General features: G+C 41.4%; 1 protein-coding gene and 1 pseudogene across 14 annotated transcripts in view; both read left to right on the forward strand.

The window, feature by feature from the left end:
* PPIP5K1 (diphosphoinositol pentakisphosphate kinase 1) overlaps positions 1-25798 on the forward strand; it is a 54234-nt gene that overhangs the window by 22126 nt on the left and 6310 nt on the right. For 6 of the 14 annotated variants that reach the window (XR_009699395.1, XR_009699394.1, XM_061180374.1 and 3 more), the window contains 4 exons: positions 1194-1319; positions 5603-5785; positions 7271-7408; positions 24608-24721. Coding sequence is in view for 12 of the 14 variants with exons in the window: in XM_061180374.1 (XP_061036357.1) it covers positions 1194-1319; positions 5603-5785; positions 7271-7408; positions 24608-24721 (561 nt within the window). In the remaining 2 variants the exon portion in view is untranslated. Of the gene's footprint in view, positions 1-1193; positions 1320-2035; positions 2099-5602; positions 5786-7270; positions 7409-20557; positions 20752-24607; positions 24722-25798 lie in introns of those variants that run through there. The other 8 variants (XM_061180379.1, XM_061180383.1, XM_061180380.1 and 5 more) reach the window with 3 other exon arrangements.
* On the forward strand, positions 7879-10334 carry LOC133085760 (forkhead box protein K2-like; annotated as a pseudogene).

Consider the following 25798-nt stretch of genomic DNA (forward strand, 5'->3'; position numbering starts at 1 on the left):
GTTAATCTTGTTTCCTCCTGCCCATTCTCTCCTTGTGGGCTATAGTAGGAGACGGGACCATGGGAGTCCCAACCCTACTGTCGATCAGATACTTGGGACAGTGACTAGCTTGATTTATTTGCTTCAGGGATTTTTCAAGTTTTATTTACTCCACTTACTGTCAAGAGTTCTCTTTGCTTTCTTTGAACTTATGTGTGTGGGCATCTGGCTTTGAGCACAGGACTTACAAGGCAATAAACTTTCAAGAGTAGAAAAAAAACATCTTTTTCGCTGTTTTCTGTTCACGAGGTTCTCCTGAGTAGGGTGCTCAGCAGTTAGTAGGCATGTTCTACATATAATCACCTGACCCTTCACATGCCTTTCAATTTGTGTCCATTTTCACTTCAGAAACAATGCTCTGTTTCTTCTTGATGAAAAAAATTACTATTTCTTTTCTAACTGAACACGGTTGATCCTGAGTCCGGAGACCTGGATTCTAGTCCAGCTTAGCTCCTAACAAACTGTATGACCTTGAACAAATGAGATCCCTTTTGAATGTCAGTTTCTTCATCTCTAAAATAAGAAGGCTGAACTGGATGATCTTTGAATCCATTCCAGCATCGAAAACTCAGTGAGTCTCATACTTTCTTGGGAAAGGTAAAAAGGTCTAAGGGAAAACAGAAGGGAGGGAATGTTGGATGAAAAACTTAGGAGGAACTGGAACTTATGAGAACTTCGAATTTGAGTTGAGTACTCTAAACTTAGTCTCTAGTTTCAGTCAAAGTTTCTTTCCTTTTAAACAAATAAGGGACTTGATTTCTGGGTTCTTCAAACCCTATATCCAGCATAAGGAGCACTGAATTAAATCTAGGGAGATCTAGAGGAATCTACCTATTCTTTGAGCATTCCTGAGAGCCACCTAGAGAGCACAGTTTATCCCTTTCAGTAGCTTTGAGTCCCCTAATATGACTAACCCTGTATTTGTAGTGGCCTCTTGTATCTGCCAAGTAGACTTTCAGGAGCATCCTCACTTTGCTTGCCCAGTGTGGCTGTGGACAGTAGTGAAAGCTGTTTGTGGTTATGTCAAGTGGCCACGTGGTGGTGGCTCTGAATGGTTATGTGCGTGTGTCCTGATGTTGTCATGTGAAATTGTGCGTACTTCTGTGTGGTAATTGCAGCTTTGCGTGGCTACTAATGCACTCCCGGCCTTGCAGGCTCACAGTGCACGGGGCTGTTCAGCACCACAGTGCTGGGCGGCTCCTCCAGCGCCCCGAATCTTCAGGACTACGCCCGCAGCCAAGGCAAAAAGCTACCACCTGCCAGTCTGAAGCACCGAGATGGTATGTGGGTGGGTTTTGGGGGGCAACTCTTTTCTTCATTTGTCCGCCAGCAAGGACACAGCTCAAGAACAATTCATGCTTAAGATGGTGCTGACACTAGCCTTATGACAAGTTTTCTGCATCAGTTATAGAGGGGAGAAGGAACCAAGACCCCATCCACCCCTCCATTTGCATTCCCTCTTGCCATACAAATACTACTTATTTATGCTTATCCCTTCATAATCAGCCACATACAGCCCTGCTACATCAATTTACTCCACCTTTGTATTCTTTCCTGGATTCTGGCCTGTAGGGGTAGGGACCAAGGAGGATGATCCACGGTCAGGAAGAATGTAGTGGAGCCTCAATTAAAATCTAGGAAATCAGGGATGGGGAAGTTGTTCAGCCAAGGCAGGAAAAATGATATGGAAAGAGATTGGGGGAAGTGATGAAAGTTTCTACAAAGATTTTATTTCTTTGTAAATGACCAGAAAGAGGATGTGGTGGTGAGATTAGGGTTGTTTGTGGGGCCGTATTATGGTAGAGATGACATACGGATTCCTGAGAGGAGATTATCCAAAGGAAAAGATTGAAATGTGGTAGTAAGGAATCTAAGGGGCGGGGGTGGGAGCAGGTCGTATACTAACTGTAAAGAACAGAGTATATTGTGAGCAAATTCCAGAGCAGAGGGTGGGGACAGCGGTGGGTATAATCCCCGTGATGTCTTTTCTCCCCAGAGCTCTTGTTTGTCCCGGCCGTAAAACGATTTTCTGTGTCGTTTGCAAAGCATCCGACTAACGGTACGTTTGCTTCTGACTCAACGTCATTCCTCCTCACCATGTCACCTCCAGACACTTAACCTCTGAGTTCTGACACTGACTTTCCCTCTCCCTCCACTGTGTTGACACCCTGCTGTCTCTGAACCACTCACTAATTGTCGCTCTTGGGATATATCACTTGTTGTGACAGACCTTAGCCTTGGCTGCAGCCTGGCTCCCCGATTCCTGGGGCAACTCAAGGTCTTATTTCCATGGTCACCATCATCACCATTGTGTCACTTTTTTCAGCATCATCACCAAAACATGAATTAAACCTCTTCCTTTCCCATCACATGACTGCCAGGCTTTGTACAAACATGATAATGGTTCCCCTTCTTAGAAAGAGCATAGTATTACCTATATCATCCCCATTTCTTCTCTCTCTTTGTTTCCCCAACTCCTCAGCTTATGTAATTTTGGTCTTCCTGTTTTTTCACCAGCTCTTTTGTTGGAGTGGATGACTAGTTTGCTTCCCTTTTGGAGCAGTGCTGCAGTTCCCAGTTCCCAAGCCTACCCATAAAGGCATTAGTCTTGAGTATATTGTTTTCCACCTCCATATTCCTGTCTCCTACCATTGTGTGTATTTTGTGTGGCTCTTGTGCTTCTGACATCTGCTTTACGTCACTACTAACCTAGGGTCTGGGCCTAGAAAACAGGAGTCCAGATTGATTTGGGATACAAGAAAGAACAAAAGGAGTAGGAGGTGGTAGGTACAGGAAAAAGAATTGTGCCTTGAGGGTTTACATGTGGTTTCCATGCAGCCCCAGCCTATTTATGGCACTGCAGTTTCCGAGAAGGGGAAGTGAAAAGTTGAGATGTCTACTGGAGATTCCGGGGGAGCTTAGGAATAAATAATATTTCAAGAATACTGAAGAACAGGGTCTGCCCACACTAAGGTGGGAGAGTTTAGAGATCTGCGTAAACCCAAAACTGAAGGGCTGTGGTCTCTTTGTAGGGTATGGCAGAGGAACCCAGGACTTACTCCTTGCTTTATCCTTTATATCCTTAGTTTCTCTCTGCATTGTATCTTGTCTTCAAGGTAAATCCAGTTTTGTTAGATACTATTTTCTTCTGTTCAAGAGCTAAGACTCTGAGGGAGGTAAAATTAGCCTGGCTTCCTGGCTGAAAAAAATCTAGGTGCTGATCACCTGCTCCTTAGACAGTGGCATCTGCTAGATTTTAGCCCAGTCAGGCCATACATCTCCACTAGGCACTGGTGAAATCTCCCTAGGTTGACTAGCTTATACTTGCTCAGTTTATACCCCTACCCACCACCCGCACTCCCATTTGTGCTGGTGACAGGAGCTTCCCATTCAGAGTGGCGTGACTGTGCCAGCACAGTTAGCTTCAAGCTCTTCTGGCCTTCATGCCACAGTCATCTCCAGAGTAGACCCTCAGGCACCAACCCCAACACTACAGCCTGGGATTTGGACTTAGGAGACTTGCTACTTAGGGTACAGAAGATGGTACTAGGAACTTGGGCCCCTGACATCAGAGCTAAATCACAACTCTCCTAACTCTTAGGCTCTGTGAGAAAAGATCCAAATTCCTAAAACAGATCCTCAAACCTATATATCTCTAGTTCCCTGAAGCCTTGGTTAGCAGCCTCACCAGTAAAGAAGAATTAATTCTACCAAAATGGGGAGAGGAAGAAAGACCTGGACAATTATAGTGCAAGAGAGTAAATTCAAGATCTCCTCCAGCACCCTGCACACAACCTCAGGGCTCTGCTGGCCTTTGTTCTTCTTGTACTTGAGCTTGGAGGCTAAAGTGCCTGAGAAGCCGGAATCTGGGATCTAGAAGAAAAAGATTTGGAGCTATTATGTCTCTTGCTGAAGATTATCTAGATTTAATTTGGCCCTCAGGACAATATGAGGGCTCTACCCCATGGCCAAATGTTACTGGACTGACCCAGCAATTACAGAGTGGATGCTCTGTCTGCAACTGCTTGCAGCAGATTAGTGACAACAATGTGCCAGCCTACTGTCCATCACCACCATCTCTTTGCCATGATGTGTGGCTTTGAAATAGCAGCTGGAAAAACTGGACCTGGCTTTGGAAAGGAGGCAAGGCAGTGCTACTTCCTTGCTTTGATGGGAGAACACCCCTCAGCCCATCCCTGCCTCTATTCCTGATAAGCTTCTGTCACATCCTGTGACTACATCAAGTATATAAGTATGGCCCATTAGTAAACTGCATGCTGAACTTACCAAGGTGAACTAATATAGTGGGAAAGAGACTGTGTCTCTCCCTCATCCAGAATGTCAGAGTGTACCCACCAGATTTGCCAAGCTCATTCTCTTCTAGGGACCCACATAACTGTGTGACCATTGGTACAGAAATCTCTCTTGACATCCAGACTAAGGTCTCTGGAAACCATAGTCTCATGGGATCACCCTGTGGAGCCCATTCTGGTCTGGGAGTTCTGAGCAGTCATCCTCAGCTACCTTGATCCTACTTTCTCTGTACCATATTCCTGTTATCAGTTAAGACCCCGTACCTTTTCCCCAAGATCTTTTTCCTACTGTTCCTCTTAAACCCCCTTCCACATGCCTTTCACTGCCTTCAACCGTTTGCAGCTGAATCGCATATATCCACAAAGTTTGCCAACCAGCTAAGATAATAAGTAGTTTCGGATTAAAGCTTTTCCACTCATCTAGCTGAACAAAGTGCAGTTAAACTCACCAGCAGTGGGAAGAAAATATAAAATTATCTCTTTTGGCTTCTATAATTGATACAATGTCCCCCAAGACTTATGCAAACGTTTTTTTAAAAGTCTATGTATTTGAACAAGAATGAAGGATGATTAATCAATATTGGCATTTTCACATATTGATTCCATTTTTTACATGCTGTTTTAAAGGACACCTGGTTTCCTGCTAATCTATGTCAGTTACCTAACACAAGCCTTATCTGTGGCTATCTTAGAGTCTGGTCCAGGGAGCCCGGCCTGAGTCCTTAGGAGCTTTTTAGCTTCAAACTTTATCCTGATAACCTATACCACTCTTGACCCCCTTCTCTGAGTGACTTCAAATCTTTTCATCTCTATCCCAACCTCATAAATACATTCGTTTAAGAAACAAGCCCTAACTAGGGTTTGCCCAAGAATGATTGGGGACACTGGAGTTCCTAGCTACAGAACTGCCAGCTCACCCCATCCAGAACGATGTGACTGCTGTCTGCAAGCACTGACTGAATTGTGCACAACGAGAAAGGGGAGGGCCTGCTGTATGATGAGGTCTCACGTGCCCCTTCTTCTAGACTCACTTCTTTTAGACTTCTTTTAGCATGATGCCAGTACTCTTCTCCCCTGCAAGAGATGTCCCGTGGCTCTGACCATCTCTGCTTCTCTCTTAGCTCACCTTGGAGCTGAGTGGCCCCACCTCCCAGGAATACTTATGTCATCCAGTACCCCCCTCATTGTTTCTCCCTCTTCTCTTTCTTTATCTTTGTGCTTCCTGTCGTGGTTCCCCCAACCCCTCCAAGAGCTGCTGGATGACCAGCACCCTGTGGTCCGGTTGCTGCGTAGTTGTTCCTCTGACTGCACAGGGGGCCGGCCAGTCTCCTTGGATGCCACGCTGGCGCATCACCTGCACCAGTGCTCCTACCACCTGCGCCTCTTCCGGAACTGGCTGCGCTCAGGCCAGGATGATCCCGAGTGCCTCTACGGTACCCCCTGCCACCAAGCTGGCTGCTGCCACTACCCTGGCTGGGACTGACTGCTTTGCTTCTTGCACTTTTGGCAGGAGAGCCCACCTATTCCTTTTTCCTATTTACTCTAAGGTTATGTGACTTGCATTTAGTTGCTTGGATGGGATTGGGGCCAGACTGCCTGGTAGCTGTAGCGTTGGCTGCTCCTCCCCTTCCTGTTCTCTTTCCTCACTGCCTCCTAATGTTACCTATTCCCAGTGCTATTCGGTACAGGAGTAGTCTCTTGCCCTGGAATCTATTCTTATCTCTATGACCCTCTACTACCACCATCTTCAAATCCAAATGTTTTTCTAGCTGTTCTGAGAAGCTGGAGACTGTACCTCTCCTGCCCTCCTGCCACTAGAGTACAGGGGGAAATTGAGGCACAGAGGTCTCAGTTGAATCCTTGACGAAAACAAGGGCCGAAGGTTAGAAGATGGTCAGGTATAATCCTTTTGAGTTATATAGGTTTTAATCATTGTCAGACAGGAGGCTGTGTCTTGAATAGATATTGCTGTCCTGCCTACCTTTAATCCATTTAAGGAGATATAAAGGAAGCATAGGAAATATTGGGGACTAAAAAAGTGGTTGAGATGTATGCTTCTTGATCCTCTAATGGGGACATTTTTTTTTTCATCAACAGGCCCTGGGATTAGAGTTACACATTTAGGTTTACCCTTCACCCTACAATGTAGATCTACATTGGAATTGTTGGGTTCAGAGCAGAGAATCAGTATTTATTCTTTTTTCTAGGGGGTTTGCCTCATTTTCCTGAAGGAATAGAGAAATACTAGCAAGTCTGGGGTCTTCAGTGAGAGCAGAGGAAAGAAGCTTTGAAGTGATGAAAATAACCAAGAAAGAACTTCCATCCCCCAACCTGTTCATACATGTGGTTTTCCTGAGCTGAGCTTCATGTGTATTGCATGCCCTTCAGCTTCCAATATTCTAGCCTTTCTACCCATATCCTAAATCTGCATGAACCCCTCCTCAGATCCCAAACCCTCCTCCTTAATCTGGTTCTCGTGTACATGATCCCTGAAATCTGCTGTTTTTTCCCGGCTCCATGACCTCCCTACCTCTCATTTAGACCTACAATTTCACCCCTTACCTCTGGACCTTTTGTTTTATTTCCCCCAGAAAGTACAAGAGGAATGTAGGTGCTTACCCTATTGGGATTCTGTTGATTTTTCCATGGAATATTGAAGGCTTTCCATAGGTAGGATAAGAGGTGATTTGATTCACCCAGAGGCCTTAGCAGGAAGACTTTTTAGGAAATCTGGAGGTGACAGAAATAGACTCCTGTAGGGGCTCTAAAGAGTTCCCTCTCCTGAGAATCTTGGATACCCCACACTCCAAAAGCCACAGACACTCCTGATGTTTCTCAGGGACCCTCCATGCTTCCTTGGCCAGTTGGGGTATATCCAGCAGGAATAACACTGACTTTGCCCATCTCTTTTCTAACAGGATTTGAAGGGTGCTCCATGGTGCCTACCATTTACCCCCTGGAAACACTGCATAATGCCCTTTCCCTGCGTCAAGTGAGTGAATTCTTGAGTAGAGTCTGCCAGCGCCACACTGATGCCCAAGCACAGGCATCTGCAGGTATGGAGAATACTCTTATCTTGTACCACTATCTCTGCCCCCACTCCCATGCTTCCTAGAACATGAGTAATAAATTAAAAAGATAGGCACTCTGAAAAAGTAGACTTGAAAAAATGTTTAATTGCATAGGTTAACCCAAAAGCATAGAACTATCACTCCTTCCAAAGTTAACTTATAAATTTAATGTGATCTCAATAAAAATAGTACTGTTTTTCTAAAGTCAGACAAATTGATTTTGAAGTTGTCATTAAAAAAAAAAACAAGCAAGAATAGCCAAGGAAATCTTGAAAAGAAGAGCAATGAAGTCATGCTGGCCCTACCAGATTTTAAAACATTTTATAAAACTTCTGTAATAAAAACAGTGTAGTATTGGTACATGAATAAACAGAGACCAAGCAAACAAAGTAGAAAATCCAGAAATAGTTGAAGTTAGCGTTTCAAAATACTAGGGGAAAGACAGTCTTTAAGAAATGGAGTTGGAAAGTTAGTAGAAGGAAAGAAATCATAAAGATCAGAGCAGAAATAAACAAAGAAAACAATAGCAAAGATCAATAAAACTAAAAGCTGGTTCTTTGAGAAGATAAACAAAACTGATAAACCTTTAGCCAGACTCATCAAGAAAAAGAGGGAGAGGACTCAAATCAATAAAATTAGAAATGAAAAAGGAGAAGTTACAACAGACACTGCAGAAATACAGAGCATCCTAAGAGACTACTATAAGCAACTCTATGCCAATAAAATGGACAACCTGGAAGAAATGGACAAATTCTTAGAAAGGTATAACCTTCCAAGACTGAACCAGGAAGAAATAGAAAATATGAACAGACCAATCACAAGTAATGAAATTGAAACTGTGATTAAAAATCTTCCAACAAACAAAAGTCCAGGACCAGATGCCTTCACAGGTGAATTCTATCAAACATTTAGAGAAGAGCTAACACCCATCCTTCTCAAACTCTTCCAAAAAAACTGCAGAGGAAGGAACACTCCCAAACTCATTCTATGAGGCCACCATCACCCTGATACCAAAACCAGACAAAGATACTACAAAAAAAGAAAATTACAGACCAATATCACTGATGAATATAAATGCAAAAATCCTCAACAAAATACTAGCAAACAGAATCCAACAACACATTAAAAGGATCATACACCATGATCAAGTGGGATTTATCCCAGGGATGCAAGGATTCTTCAATATACGCAAATCAATCAATGTGATACACCATATCAACAAACTGAAGAATAAAAACCATGTGATCATCTCAAAAAAAAAAAAAAAAAAAAGGAGTTGGGGGACTTCCCTGGTGGCACAGTGGTTAAGAATCCACCTGCCAATGCAGGGGACACGGATTCGATCCCTGGTCCGGGAAGATCCCACATGCCACGGAGCAACTAAGCCCGTGCGCCACAACTGAGCCTACGCTCTACAGCCTGCGAGCCACAACTACTGAGCCCGTGTGCCACAACTGCTGAGCCCGCATGCCACAACTACTGAGCCCGTGTGCTGCAACTACTGAAGCCCACACACTTAGACCCCCGTGCTCCACAATAAGAGAAGCCACCGCGATGAGAAGCCTGCGCACCGCAACGAAGAGTAGCCCCTGCTCACTGCAACTAGAGAAAGCCCGGGCACAGCAAGGAAGACCCAATGCAGCCAAAAATAAATAAATAAATTTATTTAAAAAAAAAAAAAAAAATATATATATATATATATATATACATATAAAAAGGAACCAAACAGAAATTCTGGGGCTGAAAAGCATAACAACAGAAATGAAAAGTTTACTGGAGGATTTCTTAGAAGGTTTGAGCAGGCAGAATTAAAAATCAGCAAACTTAAATATAGGTCAAGGCGGGCGCCACCGTCAGTCACGGCCTGGCGCCGGAGCGCTGCGCGTATCCCGCCCCTCGCTGCCGCTCGTCGCTCGCCGGCCGGCGGCCTCGCTCGGCCCTCGGCCTCGCTCGGCCCTCAGCTCAGTGGCAGCGTTGGAAAGCGGCCCGGGCACTTGCAGACCCATGGCGGCGGCCGCGGCGCTGCCGGGCGCGGGTGGGCCTCCCGCGAGCGGCGGCACCGGGGGCGGCGGGTCCCCGCCGGGCGGCTGGGCAGTGGAGCGCCTCGAGGGCCGTGAGTTCGAGTACCTGATGAAGAAGCGCTCGGTGACCATTGGGCGAAACTCGTTGCAGGGCTCGGTGGACGTGAGCCTGGGCCACTCGAGCTTCATCTCGCGGCGCCACCTCGAGATCTTCACGCCCCCGGGCGGCGGCAGCCATGGCGGGGCGGTCCCGGAGCCGTCGGCGCAGCCCGGGCCGACGCGGGCGGCGACTTCTATCTGCGCTGCCTCGGCAAGAATGGCGTGTGCGTGGACGGCGTGTTCCCAAGGTGCGGGGCGCCGCCGCTGCAGCTGCTGCGCGTGTACACGTTCAGGTTCCCGAGCACAAACGTCAAGATCACTCACGTTCACTGCCCTGTCCAACAAGAAGAGGGAGAAACAGGAAGCGCCCGAGTCCCTGGTGAAGCCCGTGCAGGCTCACATCTCTCCGCTGACCATCAACATTCCAGACACCATGGCCCACCTCATCAGCCTCCTCCCCTCCCCCACAGGAACCATCAGTGCTGCTAACTCCTGTCCATCCAGCACCCCCGGGAGCAGGGTCTTCAGGGTACAAAATGGGCCGTGTGGTACCATCTGACCTCAATTTAATGGCCGACAACTCACAGCCAGAAAATAAGAAGGAAGCTTCAGGTGGAGACAGCTCAATGGATGATTTAAAGCCACCTTATTCCTATGCACAATTAATCGTACAAGCACTTACGATGGCTCCTGATAAACAACTCACCCTAAATGGAATTTATTCGTACATCACGAAAAACTATCCCTACTACAGGACTGCAGACAAGGGCTGGCAGCTATACGTAGGCTGACATACGTAGCTTTTTTTTTTACTTATTTATTTATTTTTGGCTGTGTTGGGTCTTCGTTTCTGTGCGAGGGCTTTCTCCAGTTGTGGCGAGCAGGGGCCACTCTTCATCGTGGTGTGTGGGCCTCTCACTATCGCGGCCTCTCTTGTTGCGGAGCACAGGCTCCAGACGCGCAAGCTCAGTAGTTGTGGCTCACGGGCCTAGTTGCTCCACAGCATGTGGGATCCTCCCAGACCAGGGCTCGAACCCGTGTCCTCTGCATTGGCAGGCAGATTCTCAACCACTGCGCCACCAGGGAAGCCCATACGTAGCTTTTTGAAGTTTGCACAGAGATGGTTTTCAAACTGTTTTACTGAGGAACCCTTTCTTCAAAAGATACCTCCTCCAGTTGGCCAGTATACAAAACAGATGAACACAATGCTGCCCTGTTTCAATGGTCCACCTGTACTTCCAGCCTATTCCTAGGCTGTCTGTGAATCCAGGCCTCGTCAGAGGACACTTTGAAATCGGTGCATAATATTTCCATTGTTTAGCTTTTTAATTTGTTTAATTTTTAAACCTCTACATTGTGTATGTTTTTCTTCTCTGCGTGTCTGTGTTACGTGTGGCCATTTACTAGGTGTTTAGCAGGACCTCACTAATTCAGACAGTATGGGAAAGGGTAAGTTTGAAGTACGGAATAGTAAAAGCATAACAAAAGGGAGAAGAAATATACATTTACAAATTTTGAATTTATTAAGTAACCAGGAATGGCTACAGAATTCCTTTGAGGCTTAATGAGTAAATGATCCTTTGAAAAATGCATCTGTTGAACCATAACCATAATCAAGTGATGTGGGTGGGGTGGGGATGGGGGTAAGCCATTCTGCTTTATGGAGGGTAAAAACTTTTTTCTTCTACCTGCAGATGTATAAACATGTTATAATAAAATTAGTGTTCCAGCCAAAAAAAAAAAAAAAAAAAAGATAGGTCAGTTGAAGGTATCCAGTCTGAGAAGAAATAAAAAAGAATGAAGAACAGTGAACAGAGCCAAAGATACTTGTGGGACACCATAAAACATACCACTGTATGTATAATGGAAATCCCAGAAGGAGAAGAGAGAGAGAAAGAGGCAGAAAAAAATTTTGAAGAAAAAAATAGCTGAAAACTTCTCAAATTTGATAAAGACACAAATCTATGTGTCCAAATAGTTCAAACTTCAAGAAGGATAAATGCAAAGAGATCTACATTGAGACACATTGTAATCAAATTGTCAAAAGACAAAGAGAAAATGTTGAAAGTAGCAAGAGAAAAGCAGCTTGTCACATACAGGGATATTTAATAGATTAACAAGTCACTCATCAGAAACCATAGAGGCCAGAAATTAGTGGGGTGACATATTTAAAGTGCTAAAAGAAAAAAACGTCAGCCAAGAATTCTATATCTGTCGAAACTGTTCAAAAATGAAGGAAAAATTAAGACATTCCCAAATAAACAAAAGCTGAGGGATTTTTTTTTAAAAAACATCTTTATTGGAGTATAATTGCTTTACAATGGTGTGTTAGTTTCTGCTTTATAACAAAGTGAATCAGTTATACATATACATATATCCCCATATCTCTTCCCTCTTGTGACTCCCTCCCTCCCACCCTCCCTATCCCACCCCTCTAGGTGGTCATAAAGCACCGAGCTGATCTCCCTGTGCTATGTGGCTGCTTCCCACTAGCTATCTGTTTTACATTTGGTAGTGTATATATGTCCATGCCACTCTCTCACTTTGTCCCAGCTTACCCTTCCCCCTCCCCGTGTCCTCAAGTCCATTCTCTAGTAGGTCTGCGTCTTTATTCCCGTCTTGCCCCTAGGTTCTTCATGACCACTTTTTTTTTTTTTAGATTCCATATATATGTGTTAGCATGCGGTATTTGTTTTTCTCTTTCTGACTTACTTCACTCTGTATGGCAGTCTCTAGGTCCATCCACCTCACTACAAATAACTCAATTTTGTTTCTTTTTATGGCTGAGTAATATTCCATTGTATATATGTGCTATATCTTCTTTATCCATTCATCTGTTGATGGTCACTTAGGTTGCTTCCATGTCCTGGCTATTGTAAATAGAGCTGCAGTGAACATTGTGGTACATGACTCTTTTTGAATTATGGTTTTCATAGGGTATATGCCCAGTAGTGGGATTGCTGGGTCGTATGGTAGTTCTATTTTTAGTTTTTTGTTTTTTTTTAAACATCTTTATTGAAGTATAATTGCTTTACAATGGTGTGTTAGTTTCTGCTTTATAACAAAGTGAATCAGTTATACATATACATATGTTCCCATATCTCTTCCCTCTTGCATCTCCCTCCCTCCCGCCCTCCCCATCCCACCCCTCTAGGTGGTCACAAAGCACCGAGCTGATCTCCCTGTGCTATGCGGCTGCTTCCCACTAGCTATCTACTGTACATCTGGTAGTGTATATATGTCCATGACACTCTCTCACCCCGTCACATCTCACCCTTCCCCCTCCCCATATCCTCAAGTCCATTCTCTAGTAGGTCTGTGTCTTTATTCCCATCTTGCCACTAGGTTCTTCATGGCCTTTTTTTTTTTTTTTTTCCCTTAGATTCCATATATATGTGTTAGCATACTGTATTTGTTTTTCTTTTTCTGACTTACTTCACTCTGTATGACAGACTCTAACTCCATCCACCTCATTACAAATACCTCCATTTCATTTCTTTTTATGGCTGAGTAATATTCCATTGTATATATGTGCCACATCTTCTTTATCCATTCATCCGATGATGGACACTTAGGTTGCTTCCATGTCCTGGCTATTGTAAATAGAGCTGCAGTGAACATTGTGGTACATGACTCTTTTTGAATTATGGTTTTCATAGGGTATATGCCCAGTAGTGGGACTGCTGGGTTGTATGGTAGTTCTATTTTTAGTTTTTTAAGGAACCTCCATGCTGTTCTCCATAGTGGCTATATCAATTTACATTCCCACCAACAGTGCAGGAGGGTTCCCTTTTCTCCACACCCTCTCCAGCATTTATTGTTTGTAGATTTTTTGATGATGGCCATCTGACTGGTGTGAGATGATATCTCATTGTAGTTTTGATTTGCATTTCTCTAATGATTACTGATGTTGAGCATTCTTTCATGTGTTTGTTGGCAATCTGTATATCTTCTTTGGAGAAATGTCTATTTAGGTCTTCTGCCCATTTTTGGATTGGGTTTTTTGTTTTTTTGATATTGAGCTGCATGAGCTGCTTGTAAATCTTGGAGATTAATCCTTTGTCAGTTGCTTCATTTGCAAATATTTTCTCCCATTCTGAGGGTTGTCTTTTGGTCTTGTTTATGGTTTCCTTTGCTGTGCAAAAGCTTTTAAGTTTCATTAGGTCCCATTTGTTTATTTTTGTTTTTATTTCCATTTCTCTAGGAGGTGGGTCAAAAAAGGATCTTGCTGTGATTTATGTCATAGAGTGTTCTGCCTATGTTTTCCTCCAAGAGTTTGATAGTGTCTGGCCTTACATTTAGGTCTTTAAACCATTTTGAGTTTATTTTTGTGTATGGTGTTAGGGAGTGTTCTAACTTCATTCTTTCACATGTAGCTGTCCAGTTTTCCCAGCACCACTTATTGAAGAGGCTGTCTTTTCTCCATTGAATATTCTTGTCTCCTTTATCAAAGATAAGGTGACCATATGTGCATGGGTTTATCTCTGGGCTTTCTATCCTGTTCCATTGATCTATATTTCTGTTTTTGTGCTAGTACCATACTGTCTTGATTACTGTAACTTTGTAATATAGTCTGAAGTCAGGGAGCCTGATTCCTCCACCTCCGTTTTTCTTTCTCAAGATTGCTTTGACTCTTCGGAGTCTTTTGTGTTTCCATACAAATTGTGAAATTTTTTGTTCTAGTTCTGTGAAAAATGCCATTGGTAGTTTGATAGGGATTGCATTGAATCTGTAGATTGCTTTGGGTAGTATAGTCATTTGCACAATGTTGATGCTTCCAATCCAAGAACATGATATATCTCTCCATCTATTTGTATCATCTTTAATTTCTTCTATCATTGTCTTATAGGTTTCTGCATACAGGTCTTTTGTCTCCTTAGGTAGGTTTATTCCTAGGTATTTTATTCTTTTTGTTGCAATGGTAAATGGGAGTGTTTTCTTAATTTCACTTTCAAATTTTTCATCATTAGTGTATAGGAATGCAAGAGATTTCTGTGCATTAATTTTGTATCCTGCTACTTTACCAAATTCATTGTTTAGCTCTAGTAGTTTTCCAGTAACATCTTTAAGCTGAGGGATTTTGTCAGTAGTAGATCTGCCCTACAAGAAATGCTGAAAGGAGGCTTTTAGGCTAAAATGACACTAAACAGAAAATTGAAGCCATATCAAAAAATAAAGAACTCAAAAAAAAAGAAAGAACTCTGGTAAAAGTAACTACACTGGTAAATATAAGAGCCAGCATTATTGTATTTTTGGTTTGTAGCTCCCCTTTTTGTCTTTTTGTTTCATATGTGACAACACGCAAATGAATAAACCAATCATTATGTCTGTTTTAATGGGCACACAATGTACAAAGATATATTATAATTTGTGACAATAACAAGGGGACTGAGCTTTATAGGAACAGAGTTTTTGTATGTTATTGAAGCTAATTGCCATCAATTCAATCATTGCTACTGACCTTACAGAAATAAAAAGGATTGTAAGAGAGTACCATGAACAATTGTATGCCAACAAATTAGATAACATATATGAAAAGGACAATTCCTAGAAACAAACTCTAAAAACCGACTCAAGAAGAAATAGAAAATCTGAACATACCTATAACAAGGGAAAAGACTGAATCAGTAGCAGAAATTTCTCAACGAAGAAAAGTCCAAGACCAGATGGCTTCACTGGTGAATTCTACTAAACATTTAAGAATAATTAGCCCCACTCCTACTCACACTCTTCCAAAAAATATGAGAGGAGGAAACACTTCCTATGAAGTCAGCATTACCCTGATACCAAAGCCAGACAAAGACACCCTAAGAAAAGAAAACTACAGGGCTTTCCTGGTGGTGCAGTGGTTAAGAATCTGCCTGTCAATGCAGGGGACATAGGTTCGAGCCCTGGTCTGGGAAGATTCCCATGTGCAACTAAGTTGCGGAGCAGCTAAGCCCGTGAGCCACAACTTCTGAAGCTCATGAGCCACAACTGCTGAAGCCTGCGCACCACAACTACTGAAGCCTGCATGCCTAGAGCCCATGCTCCACAACAAGAGAAGCCACTGCAATGAAAAGCCCGTGCACCACAATGAAGAGTAGCCCCTGCTTGCCGCAGCTAGAGAAAGCCCGTGCAGCAACGAAGACCCAACACAGCCATAAATAAATAAATAAATAAATAAATTTAAAAAGAAAAGAAAACTACAGACCAATTTCCCCTATAAGTAGAGAGGCAAAAATTCTCCACAAAATATTAGCAAACCAAATCCAACAGTACACATTAAAAGAATTATAATACACCATGATCAAGTGAGATTTATCTCAGGAATGCAAGGGCGATTCAACGTAAGAAAATATGTCAATGTAATACATTACATTAATAGAACAAAGAATAAAACCAATCATGTCAATTGATGTGGAAAAACATTTGGCAAAACCCAACACTCACCGAGCTAGGAACAGAAAGGAACTTCCTCAACACTATAAAGGACGTTTATAAACAACCCCTAGGGACTTCCCTGGTGGTCCAGTGGTTAAGACTCCGTGTCACAATGCAAGGGGCCGGGCTTCGATCCCTGGTCAGGGATCCCGCATACCGCAGCTAGAGGAGTCTGCATGCCACAACTAAAGGAGCCCAAATGCTGCAAGCAAAGATCCCACATGCCACATCAAAGATCCCACATGAGGCAGCGAAGATCCTGTGTGCTGCAACTAAGACCCGGCGTAGCCAAATAAATAAATAAATATTAAAAAACAAAAACAAAAACAAAAAAAACACAGCACAAATCATACTCAGTGGTGAACGACTGAAAGTTTTCCCCGTAAGATCAGGAGCAGACAAGGATGCCCACTTTCACCACTGCTATTGTACTGGAAGTTTTAGGGAGAACAGTTAGGAGAAAAAAAAAAAAAGGACCTAAATTGGAAAGGAAGAAGTAAAACTGTCGCTATTCACAGAGGACATAATCCTATATAGAGAAAATGGAAAAGAAACCTCAAAAGAACTACCAGAACTAATGAACAAATTCAGCAGTGTTACAGGGTACAAGATCAACTCACAAAAATCAGTTGTGTTTCTATACACCAGCAATGAACAATCCAAAGAGGAAATTAAGAAAACAATACCATTTATTATAGCATCCAAAAGAATAAAATACCTGGGAGCAAATTTAACCAAGAAGTTTAAAGACTTGTACACTGAAAACTGTAAGACATTGCTGAAATAAATTTAAAAAGACCTAAATAAATGGTAAGACATCCCATGTTCATGTAGAAGACATAACATTTTTAGGATGACAGTACTCCCCAAAGAGATCTCTGGATTAAATGCAATCCCTATTGGAATTCCAATGCACTTTTTTGCAGAAATGGAAAAGCTGACCCTCAAGTTTATATGGGATTGCAAGGGGACCTGAATAGTCAAAATAATCTTGAAAAAGAAAAAGTTGGAGTACTCACATCTTCTGATTTTAAAACTTACTACAAAGCTACAGTAATCCAAACAGTGTGGGATTGCCATAAGGATAAAGATATAGACCAATGGAATAGAATCAAGAGTCCAAAAATAAACCCATACTTCCATGGCCAGTTGATTTTCAACAATGTTGCTAAGACCATTTAATGGGGAAAGAATTGTCTCTTCAATAAATGGTGCTAGAACAACTGGATACCCACATGCAAAAGAATGAAGATGGACCCCCCCCCCACCTCATACCATGTACAAAAGTTAACTCAAAATGGATCAATGGCCTGAATATAAGAGCTAAAACTGTACAACTCTTACAAGACATAAGATAAATCTTCATGACCTTAAGAGTTGGCTAATGGATTCTTAGACCAAAAGCACAAGCAACAAAAGGGAAAAAAATAGATAAATTGGACTTCACCAAAATATAAACTTTTTGTGCATCAAAGAACATGAAAGAAAGTGAAAAGACAGCCTATAGAAAGGGAGAAAATATTTGCAAATCATATATCTGATAAAGGTCCATAATATAACAATTCAACAACAAAAAGACAAACAACCCAACTTAAAAGTGAGCAAAGGACTTAAATAGACACTTCTTCAAAGAAGATATACAAATAACCAAGAAGCACATGAAATAATGCTCACCCTCAGTAACCATTAGGGATATGCAAATCAAAGCCACAATGAGGTACCACTTCACACCCACTACGATGGCTATAATTTAAAAAGAGAGAGAAAGAGCAAGCAGAAAAGTGTCGGTAATGGCATGAACAAATTAGAATTTTTGTACATTGCTGGGGGAAATGTAAAATGGTACAGCCCCGGTGGAAAACAGTTTGACAATTCCTCAAAAAGCTAAATATAGAGTTACTATCTGACCCAGCAATTCCACTCCCAGGTATATATTCAAAAGAAATGAAAACAGGTACTCTAACAAATATTTACACACAAAAGTTTATGGTGACACTATTCACAATAGTCAAAAGGTGGAAACAACTGAAATGTACATGAATGGGTAAACAAAATGTGGTATATACATACAATAGAATGTTACTGAACTATAAAAATGAATGAAGTACTGATATATGTTGCAATATGGATGAACCTCAAAAACATGGCAAGTGAAAGAAACAAGACAGAAAAAGTCACATATTGTATGATTCCATTTATATGAAAGAACTGGAATAGAGACAGAAAGCAAATTGGTGGTTTCCAGGGGTTGAAGGTAGGGTAGAATGAGGAGTGACTTCTTAATGGATATGGGGTTTTCTTTTGGGGTGAGGAAAATGTTTTGGAACTAGATAAGGTGGCAGTTGCACAACATTGTTGATGTGCTAAATGCCACAGTATTATACACTTTAAGATGGTTAGCTTTATGTTATATGGTTTTCCCTTCAATAATAATAATTAAAAAAAATAAACCATGCAAGTACTAAAAGTAAGCAGGGGTGATGGTGATAAATTCCTTTATCACCTGAAAGTAAGGAGAACCTAATTCTGACTCAAACTCAAATTTGGGAAGCAATAGGAAAAGATTGATAAACTAAGCCATATAAACATTTTTTTATATGTTGCAAAACCAATAGCAACATCATAAGCAAAGAAAAATTTTTTCTGCAATTTATATCACATATAGGCTTAATCATCCTAAAATAAAGAGAACATTTACATATCAGGAAGGAAAAGACCAAAAGTGTGATTTTTGAAAAAGGATAGTTTACAAAGAAAGAAATACAGGTGGCTGTTACACATGTGAAATGATGCTCAACCTCGAGCATAAGAAATATGCAAATTAAAACCACACTGAGGGACTTCCCTGGTGGCGCAGTGGTTAAGAATCCGCCTGCCAATGCAGGGGACACGGGTTTGATCTCTGGTCCTGGAAGATCCCACATGCCACGGAGCAACTAAGCCCATGCGCCACCACTGAGCCTGTGCTCTAGACCCCACGAACCACAACTACTGAACCCGCATGCCACAACTACTGAAGCCCATGCTCCGCAACAAGAGAAGTCACCACAATGAGAAGCCGGCACACCACCACGAAGAGTAGCCCCCGCTTGCCGCAACTGGAGAAAACCCGCGTGCAGCAGTGAAGACCCAACACAGCCAAAAATAAATAAATAAATAAAATCTTTTAAAAATTTAAAAATAAATAAATAAATAAAACAACACTGAGATATTGTATGTCACCTATTAGATTGTAAAAAATCCAAAAGTTTGATAACACGTTCTCTTGACAAGTCTATAACGAGAGAGGCAATTCCATACACTGTTGGTGGGAGTGCAAAATGGTACAACCCCTATGAAGGTAAATTTTGTAATATCTCAGAGAATTACGGATACAGTTACTCTCTTATCTAATAATACAATTTTAGGAATCTATTCTGAAGCTACTGTACACAAAGTTGAAACAACATTTGTATACAGTTATTGTGACATAATTTATGTTGTTTATTTATTATTTTTGGAAACAACCCCAAAGTTCTTCAGTACAGGAGTGGTTGAATAAACAGTGGTATGTCCACTCAAATGAGTACTATGCATCTGTTAAAACTAATGAGGAAGGTCTATGTGTTTTGATATGAAGTAATCTCCAGGATATATTGTTAAGTGGAAAAAAAAAGGTGCAGAATAGTGTTGATAGTATGTTACCTATTCTATAAGGAGGGGAAATAAAGGGAAAATATACATATTTTCAAAAAGAAATGATAAAAGTAAACATCAGAAACTAATAAAAATGTTTACCACCGGAGAGCAATAGGAACGGGGCTGAAGGGCATGAAGAAAAAGCAACTTCCTCTGAATATGCCTTTTTATAAACCTTTGACTTGTGAACCTGTAAATGTTTCTCAAAATATAAGACTAAATCAAAAGAAGCGAATCCTAAAATTGGAAAAAAAAAAAATGGAAAGAAATTACCCTAACTTTATATCAAAATAGTAACATAATCACACAGGGAAAATAATTTTTCAAATAACTTTGGAATACTGTACTTTGACTGTAAATCCTTTAGTGGAACAAAAAGAAATATAAAATAATTTTAATCCTCATTCAGTGGTTTAATTGTTAGTAGTGATATTGATACTATTTTGAAACATATATGTCATATGCACACACACACATATAATGGAGTAATGCAAATAAGTAATTATGTTTCTGTTATTAGGAATAAGAATTCTCAAAGTAAGATAAATTAGATACAAATATAAATTCAGAAGATTTTTAAAGTGCTGTAATGTTAGATTTGAATTGAAAATATCAATATGAATTCCATTTTTTAATGCTTTTTCTAATATCATGTATTAGAAAGAGTATCAATGAGCTCCCTTGGCACCTAGATTTTGGTCTCTACATATCATTCCCCACTAAAAGCAACCAGGATTCCATGGTTGGATTCCTGGTCTAGGCCCATGTTTTTTAACCTTTTTTTTTTTTGTTTTCTTTACTAAAATCACACCCCCTCCTACAGAGCCTTTTTAGACTTTTTTCCTCCAATCACTCCCCGCCACCTGAAATTTTAATACCACAGATATACTTTATGTCTGTTTATGTATTGTAGCCACTTGATGGACCACAAACCAGTGGAATATCTAAGTTTTTTCACTTTCACCAAGAACGAGTTTTATTGAGGATGCATGATCTAGGGCAAGGAAAGCACAAGGTGATCCTGAGGCATGTTGTAACAGAAGCAAGGAAGCAATCAAGCCTGAAGAGGCTCCCACTGACCAGAATTGGAATATTTTAGCATTAAAAAGAATAATTTATTGTAATTGATTAAAGTGCACTGAACATGTAAACATCTATAAGCTCATAATGAATCTTACAAAAAAGAGAACAAAAATAAAATAAAATAATAATCATCTGTCACTGTTGATGAATACTTTTCACCAACTCTTTCTTCTGAAAACTAATTAAAGGGAAATAAACACTTATCCTTCCTTTTCAGTAAGAACTGCAGTTTAATGTAATCAAATGGCCCCAAGTTGAAGAGAGAAAGCTCTTCTTTACAGAAAATATGCCAGCTAATAAATACAGAATTGATAGAATTAGAAAATCACCACTTGACACTCCTAATAAAGTAATTAAGGATCATCAATGGATACTAACACAATTAGGTGAAATGTTGATCAGGTTCCACAGTGCCAAAGGATCACCTCTAATCAGAAGGGGAAAACTTTACAATGGTGAGATCTCATGGGCCCCACTTTAACTTTGTTTGTAAACTTAGCCTTAGTGGGATAATGAGACATTATGTTCCTCCAATATGATGAAATATAAAGTACACAGGATCACCTCTTGAAGTATTCTTGCCAAAGTTATTTATTTATTTATTTATTTATTTATTTATTTATTTATTTATTTATTTATTGGGCTGTGTTGGGTCTTCATTGCTGCTCACGGGCTTTCTCTAGTTGCAACAAGTGGGGGCTACTCTTCGCTGTGGTGCGCAGGCTTCTCATTGCAGTGGCTTCTATTGTTGTGGAGTACAGGCTGTAGGTGCGTGGGCTCAGTAGTTGTGGCTTGCGGGCTCTAGAGTGTGCAGGCTTCAGTAGTTGTGGTGCACAGGCTTGGTTGCTCCACAGCGTGAGATCTTCCGAGACCAGGGATCGAACCTGTGTCCCCTGCATTGGATTCTTAACTACTGCACCACCAGGGAAGTCCCAAAGTTATTTAAACTGAATCACTGAACCAGTCAGAACGGCCATCATCAAAAAATCTACAAATGATAAATGCTAGAGAGGGTGTGGAGAAAAGGGAGCCCTCCTACACTGTTGGTGGGAATGCAAACTGGTGCAGCCACTATGGAGGTTCCTTAAAAAACTAAAATTAGAGCTACCATATGATCCAGCAATCCCACTCCTGGTCATATATCCAGAGAAAACCATAATTTGAAAAGATACATGCACCCCAATGTTCATAGCAGCACTATTTACAGTAGCCAAGACATGGAACCAACATAGATGTTGATCGACAGATGAATGGATAAAGAAGATGTGGTACATATATACAATGGAATATTACTCAGCCATAAAAAAGAATAAATAATGCCATTTGCAGCAACATGGATGGACCTAGAGATTATCATACTAAGTGAAGTAAGTCAGACAGAGAAAGATAAATATCATATGATATCACTTATGTTTTGAATCTAAAATATGATACAAATGAACTTATTTATAAAACAGAAATAGACTCATAGCCATGGAAAACAAATTTATGGTTACCAAAGGGGAAAGGGGGGAGAGGGATAAATTAGGAATTTGGGATGAACATATACACTACTACATATAAAATAGATAGCCAACAAGGACCTACTGTATAGCACAGGTAACTATATTCAATATCTTGTAATAATGTATAGTGGAGACAAATCTGAAAAAGAATATATATATACATAACTGAATCACTTTGCCATACACCTGAAACTAACATTATAAATCAACTATACTTCAATTTTTAAAAAATCATCAAAACCTAAAAAAAAATATTAAAAATGTAAGCATTTGTTTTTACACTAAAAAAAAAGAAAAAGAAAAAGAAAAACACCTCAATCGGACTTCCCTGGTGGTGCAGTGGTTAAGAGTCTGCCTGCCAATGCAGGAGACACGGGTTCAATTCCTGGTCTGGGAAGATCCCACATGCCGTGGAGGAACTAAGCCCATGCACCACAACTACTGAGCCTGAGCTCTAGAGCCCGTGAGTCACAACTACAGAGCCCGCATGCCACAACTACTGAAGCCCACGCTCCTAGAGCCCGTGCTCCACAACAAGAGAAGCCACCGCAATGAGAAGCACGTGCACTGCAATGAAGACTAGCCCCTGCTCGCCGCAACTAGAGAAAGCCCGTGTGCAGCAACAAAGACCCAACGCAGCCAAAAATAAAAAATTAAAAACAAACAAGAAAAAACACCTGAATCATTGAATCAAGCCTTTTGTATCTGTCAGTTTATAGGAAATACAAGGGATAGTGAAACAAGTTAAATGTTTCTGTGAGGAAGCAATCAGACAAATCCAGAGTGTGGAATGTGACATTCTGTGAGACAGCTGGCCTGTTCTTTTCAAAAAGTCACTATGAGGGACTTCCCTGGTGGCACAGTGGTTAAGAATCCACCTGCCAATGTAGGGGACACGGGTTCGATCCCTAGTCCAGGAAGATCCCACACACCACGGAGCAACTAAGCCCATGCGCCACAACTACTGAGCCTGTGCTCTAGAGCCCGCAAGCCACAACTACTGAGCCCATGTGCCACAACTACTGAAGCCTGCACGCCTAGAGCCCATGCTCCACAACAAGAGAAGCCACCACAATGAGAAGCCCGCACACCGCAACGAAGAGTAGCCCCCGTTCGCCGCAACTAGAGAAAGCCTGCAAGCAGCAACGAAGATCCAACGCAGCCAAAAATAAATAAATAAAATACAAATAAATAAATTTATTTTTTAAAAAAGTATGAAAAAAAAATAGGGGGGAGCTCGATTCTAGGTTAACACATTATTGACTGGGGGATTTTTGCAGAAGCTAACACCTGTGGCCATAATACATCTCCAGTCAAAAATGTGTTAAAAGAGACTTTGGAGACATAATAAAATGGAATGCATAGTTCATGTTTGGATCTTACTATAAAAGACATTTTGGGAATAATTGGGGGAAATTTGAATATGGATTGGGTACTAAGATGATGTTAGGGTATTTTAAAATTTTGTTAAGTTTATTAATGGTGTATGGCTATGTAGGAAAATTCCTTATATTTTAGAAATGAATACTGAAGTATTTAGAGGTGAAATGTCTCATAATGTTCGTCATTTATTTTAAAGAACTTCAGCATGAAGAAATAGATGAAACAAACATGGCAAAATGTTAACATGTTAAATATAGGAGATGAATATATAGGTATTGATTGTACTAGTCTTTCAACTACTTTTTTTTTTTAATATATTTATTTATTTTTGGCTGCACTGGGTCTTCGTTGCTGCGAGCGGGCTTTCTCTAGTTGCTGCAAGCAGGCGCTACTCTTCCTTGCGGTGCGCGGGCTCCTCATTGCAGTGGCTTCTCTTGTTGCGGAGCGTGGGCTCTAGGAGCATGGGCTTCAGTAGTTGTGCCATTTGGGCTCAGTAGTTGTGGCTCACTGGCTCTAGAGCGCAGGTTCAGTAGTTGTGGCACATGGGCTCAGTTGCTCTGCGGCATGTGGGATCTTCCCGGACCAGGGATGAATCCGTGTCCCCTGCATTGGCAGGTGGATTCTTTCTTTTTTTTTTGGCCACGCAGCATGTGGGATCTTAGTTCCCTGACTAGGGTTTGAACCCGCACCCCCTGCATTGGAAGCACGGCATCTTAACTACTGGACCACCAAGGAAGTCCCAGCAGGCGGATTCTTAACCACTGCGCCACCAGGGAAGTCCCTCAACTACTTTTTAAAAAATATGTTTGACAATATTCATAATATAAAGTTTAAAATGTTAAAAATGGTTTGTATGAAGGGTCCCTAGGAAATGCTACTTCTCAGCCTGCGGAAGTGTAAGTTGGTTTTCACTTATTTTGAGAACCTGTGGTTCTTGAATTCTTCCTCATAGCCTTTTTTTTTTCTTCCCTCTCTCTCCCTCACCTGTCCAGCCCTCTTTGACTCTATGCACAGCAACCAGACCTCTGATAGCCCGTTTTCTCCACCTCGCACTCTTCATTCACCTACCCTGCAACTCCGGCAGCGCTCTGAAAAGCCCCCTTGGTGTAAGTAATTGTTTTGGAACTGCTTAGAGAAGGCCAAGAGGGAATGGAGGGATTGGTGAATAAGAGACTCGTCGCAGGAGGGAAACAAAGATGAGGGTTGAAGGACCAGGAGTAACCAGGCAGGGAAGCAGTTGCACTTGCTGTTTCCAAGATGAAGGGCAGATCTGTTTATTCTCTCTCATCCGTCGCCTCTGTCCTCCGTGTCCCCTCTATCTCCTTGGAGGGGCTCCTAAATGATAGTGGCCCAGAGGGCCCTTTGGGGAAGAAAAGATGAAGGCTGCATTCTCCTCAAGTCCCCATTTGGTCTCTACAGCTTTCTCAAGTAAAAATGACTTGGGAGGAAACCTGGATATATAGAAAAGCTGTGAAAAAGAAACTAGAATCTGCTACTACTTTCTACCTGTCCCTTCTCTCAAGTTGTCTGTTCTCATTTGTTAGTTCAAGTTCAGGTGCTGCTTTTTCCCATCTCTTCTTTATAATCTCTAGCCTATCACTATTTATCCTTGGTAATAGTGTGAACAGTGGAGCCACAAGGAGTTCTTAGGGTAATTGTAGAGGGGGAGAGATACCAGTGGTGACCAGACAGGGGATAAGGCCCAGAGACACTGGCAACGGAAGAATCGTTTCCTTATTCGTCCTACCTCCGGGGACTATCTAAAATCAAACATTATTTTAATTGGATAGAACTGAAGCAAAGATTCATATTTTTAGCACTGGGGTAAACAGTTGTAGAATTTTTCCCTTCTTCTAGCACCCTCTATGCAGAAGAAACTTTCCTTCCTGACACCAAGAATTCTTCCCCTGAATTTCAGATTATCCTATACTCACCTTGCCATTGGTCCTTTTACCTCTGTCCAATAGTGTTAATAGGTTCTGTGCCCTAGAAATCTTATCTTTCTTCAACTTCTGTTTCTGTCTGAACTCTTTGATTTGTCTGAATCAAACTACTAGCTGAATATTAAGGCTACTTCTATCCTTGGGTGAACTCAGCTTACACCTTTTTTCTTCTTTTTTAAATCTCAGTATCAGATGTATAGCCTCACTGATAAACATTTTCTTTAGGGTCTGTCTGTCTGC

This window comes from Eubalaena glacialis, chromosome 2 (assembly GCF_028564815.1).
Source record: "Eubalaena glacialis isolate mEubGla1 chromosome 2, mEubGla1.1.hap2.+ XY, whole genome shotgun sequence".
NCBI lineage: Eukaryota > Metazoa > Chordata > Mammalia > Artiodactyla > Balaenidae > Eubalaena > Eubalaena glacialis.